Here is a 3,377-nt window from a genome sequence, read left to right on the forward strand (position 1 = left end):
CCCGCTTCAGGTTGTCCCACACGGAGCCGCCGTAGCGGGGAGCCTGCGGGACCCCTGAGTCGACGTCAGACACATTTGCGGCCTCGTCCGGCCCATTGTCCGGCCAATTTTTCGGGATATCTAGCAGCTCGGTGTCTGCAGGGTCGGGGCCCGCCTTATTGTCCCGGACAGGCAACGACTCCTCCTCCGCAGCATTGGCCCGCCCGGGCTCCTCCTCAGCGTCGCCGTCCATGCCGCCCAGCCACCGCACAGGCAGCAGCATCAGGAAGAAGCACAGCACGAGCGCAATCGTGATGACGCCGAGGGCGATGGAAGCCCCGCTCGACACCTTCGTGTAGCTCACCACGGGGGCCTGCACGGTGAAGAAGACCAGCAGCAGGGCCACAACGACGTAGCCGACGCCCAGGCGACGCACCGGGACGAACTTGCGGCGGTACGCGGGCGCCAGGGCCCTCATGGCGGCGAGCTGCTCCTCGCTCTTTCCGCGGCGCCGCCACCCGTTGACGAAGTACGGCGGCAGGACCACCACGAAGGCCGCCACGCCGCACACCACGACGGAGTACGCCATGATGGCGTAAATGAAGCCGGAGATGTTGTCGCCGAAGAGGTTCACGCTCACGGAGGCAAGCACGGAGGAGCCAAGCCCGGTCAGCACCTTCGCAAGTGCAATGACGGGGCCGAGGTTGCGCGGGAAGGCCTCTACCAGGGTCAAAATGTAGGAGGTTTCAATGAGGCCGGCGCAGGTGTTCATCATGGCGTAGAACACAGAGAAGTTGGTCACGTTTCCCGGGATGAACCCGTCGAACGTCAGTCCAAGCAGCAGCGACCCGAGCCCGCCTGTGACGACGCAGATGAGTATCAGGGGAAAAGGGCCGGCGTAGTCGTACAGGAAGCCGTATGGCAGCGTGAAGTAGCAGAACACCAGCCCCACTGTGCTGATCGTGGACTGGTCGCCGACGCTGAGATGAAAGCGCTCCACGAACTGCGTCGTGAAGAGGTCAAAGGCGTAGACAAGGGAGGTGCAAATGCTGCAGAACAGACAGCACACAAGCAGGCGGAAGCGCCGCATCTCATCCACGGCGGGCAACCCGGCGGCCTTGAGGCGCTCCACCGCCCTCGTCTGACTCTGCCAAAGCCTCATCGCTGGGAGCCTAACGGTTCCTTCTTCAGCCGTGCAGCGGTTTATAGTGTGCTTGGGAGCGGCAGCAACCGGCCAAAGAAAAAAAACAAGTGGGTAGAGAGCGAGAAGGCGACACACTGCATGGCAAAGGCAATGGAAGGTGCCCCGTGCTGCAAAAACGAGCCGGAAACAGGTACGAATAAAAAACAATGATGGGCGGAACTTCGCAGGCGGAGAGGGACTGCAGGGCGGTGCCCCCCCCCCCCCCCGCGTGGTTGAGGCGCCCACGGGCACTGCGGCCGCGCCAAGCCGCGAGAGTCGGCGGCGCGTGACGGGCGCGCTTCAAAAGACAGGCAGTCGCTCGGCGAAGCGCAACATCTCCGCGACGCCTTCGCTTGCACTGGGGCTCAACGGTCCCAACCGCAAAGCAACACGGCTCCGCAGCGAGCCACGACCTCCCGCGCCGTCACTCCCACACCGCCGTCTGCGGCCCCACCGCCGCACTCACCACACAGCGCCGGCAGCCACCCACGACGGAGCAGCGAAGAGCAGCCGCCCCCACACGCACACGCACACGGGAAGTGGGCCCGCCGCCACCACCCAAATGAGGCGGCTCCCGCAAGGAAAACGAGTTAGTCACAGCGCACTCCCCCACGTGCTGTGCGGTTTTCCTTCCATTCCATTCCCTTCTCTTCACGGCCCGCGAGGAAACCGCAGCAGCAGCCGCACACGGCACTGCCAGCGCAGGCTGCGAAAAGGCCATCCACCTGCACTGCACCACAGGCGCATCGCGTGCGCGTCGGTTGCGTGCGTGTGTGCGAAGATAAGTGTGGAGAGAAGCAAAGCAACGACGGCGGCGATGGGTTCGGGCGCGGCAGTGGGGGCAGCGCAGGACACGCAAGCGGGGGACGGTAGAGGCGACAGTCCGGCGCCCGCACGAGAAGCCCACAGCGACGGTTGAGCAGCGCCGTGAGGGTGCGGTCAGCCACGCGAAGGTGCGGGTGACGGTGCCCGCGGGGAAGCCGCGCGTCTGACCGGCGGGGCCTGCCGCGGCCCGCGTCTTTTCCTGCGGGGCGGCGGCTGCGAGCTCCTCCTCGTGCGGGGCGCCAGCATCGCCGCCGCGTGGCGAGCACCGCAACAAACAAATGCGCAGGGCAAAAAACAAAACAAACACGTGCCCCGAGCGGCCCGCATGCATCCGCCGCCGAGCACCACAACAACAACAAATCAGCAGAGCCCGGGCACGGGCTGCCGCAGCCTCCACGGTCCCCGCAGTCGGCCCAACCGTCAACCCGCCAGTGCGCCGCGCCACACGAGTTCGCTCCGCAGCAACGCGCGGCAGGGCAGCAGCGGTTGGGGCTCCGCATTTTACCCCCCGGTGCCGCTGCAGACACCCAAACAAACACGCGGGGGAATCGGCAAGCCCCTCCCCGCGCGGCTGGGGCAACGCAAAACATCCCCACGGCGAGCGCAGCCACATAAAAAAGAGGCCCCCGCCCGCCCCCAACACCACGCCGCCGCAGTCGCTAAAAAGAAGGCGAGCACGCCGGGGCGCACGGCATGCCCGCAGCAGACGCCACCCAAAGGCACACGCACAGAGAAAAGAAAAGGGAAAGAAAAGAGAGAAGCACATCACCAGCCACGCCCGCACGCAGCGAAGGAGGCAGGAGGGAAGCAGCACGGCAGCCACACCAGGCACGGCGCCGCGGTCCTGCCCGCGGTGAGTCGCACAATCGCCGTGCAGAAGCAAAGCGAGCAAAAAAGAAGACTTACGGAAGAGCAAAAACAATTAAAACGGAAACCGACGCAGGCAGACAAATACGGCTGGCCACGCACGCCAACACCGCGCCGCGTGCATCTCCGCCCCCTTAAAACAAAAACAAAAAAAGGAAAGCCCAAAAGATATATGTTCGCTCCACCCCAATACGACCCCCTCAATGCCCACGCAGCGCTCACTTTTTCATTGGGGGCACCGCAGCGTGCCGTCGCCCCGCCCACCCACCGCCTCCTCTGCGCGGCGCACGAAAAACCGTCTGCTCTGTGCGTCTCCGGGCGGGAGCAGCCGGCAGCCGCGAGTGGCGCCCGCCCCTCCGTGGGGAAGGGTGGGCAAAGCAAAGCAAAGAAAAACAAAGTATTTAGAAAAGAAAAAAGAAGAGAATTTTTCCCGGCGTTCAACCCAACGGGAGAACTCGCACATGACCGGGAGGCAAAGACGATCCGCGGCGGATCAGCAATTAACATGGAGAGGGGGGACGCA

General features: G+C 64.6%; 2 protein-coding genes across 2 annotated transcripts, besides 1 other annotated feature; both read right to left on the reverse strand.

Annotated features, from left to right (window-relative positions):
• On the reverse strand, positions 1–1,141 carry Tco025E_09550 (uncharacterized protein; the record flags this gene model as incomplete). Its single annotated transcript, XM_029376364.1, has 1 exon — positions 1–1,141. A coding segment is annotated over one exon (1,141 nt), but the record flags the coding sequence as incomplete, so codon positions are not given.
• Positions 1,142–1,586: 445 nt separating this feature from the next.
• Tco025E_09551 (uncharacterized protein) lies at positions 1,587–2,600 on the reverse strand (the record flags this gene model as incomplete). The annotated part of the gene is made up of 1 exon (XM_029376365.1): positions 1,587–2,600. The coding sequence occupies one exon, from the start codon at positions 2,598–2,600 to the stop codon at positions 1,587–1,589; it is 1,014 nt and encodes a 337-aa protein (XP_029223515.1).
• A 626-nt stretch (positions 2,601–3,226) lies between these two features.
• Positions 3,227–3,278: a microsatellite.
• Positions 3,279–3,377: the final 99 nt, after the last annotated feature.

This window comes from Trypanosoma conorhini (assembly GCF_003719485.1).
Source record: "Trypanosoma conorhini strain 025E chromosome Unknown Tco_14.4_contig_01167, whole genome shotgun sequence".
Taxonomy (NCBI): Eukaryota; Euglenozoa; class Kinetoplastea; order Trypanosomatida; family Trypanosomatidae; genus Trypanosoma; species Trypanosoma conorhini.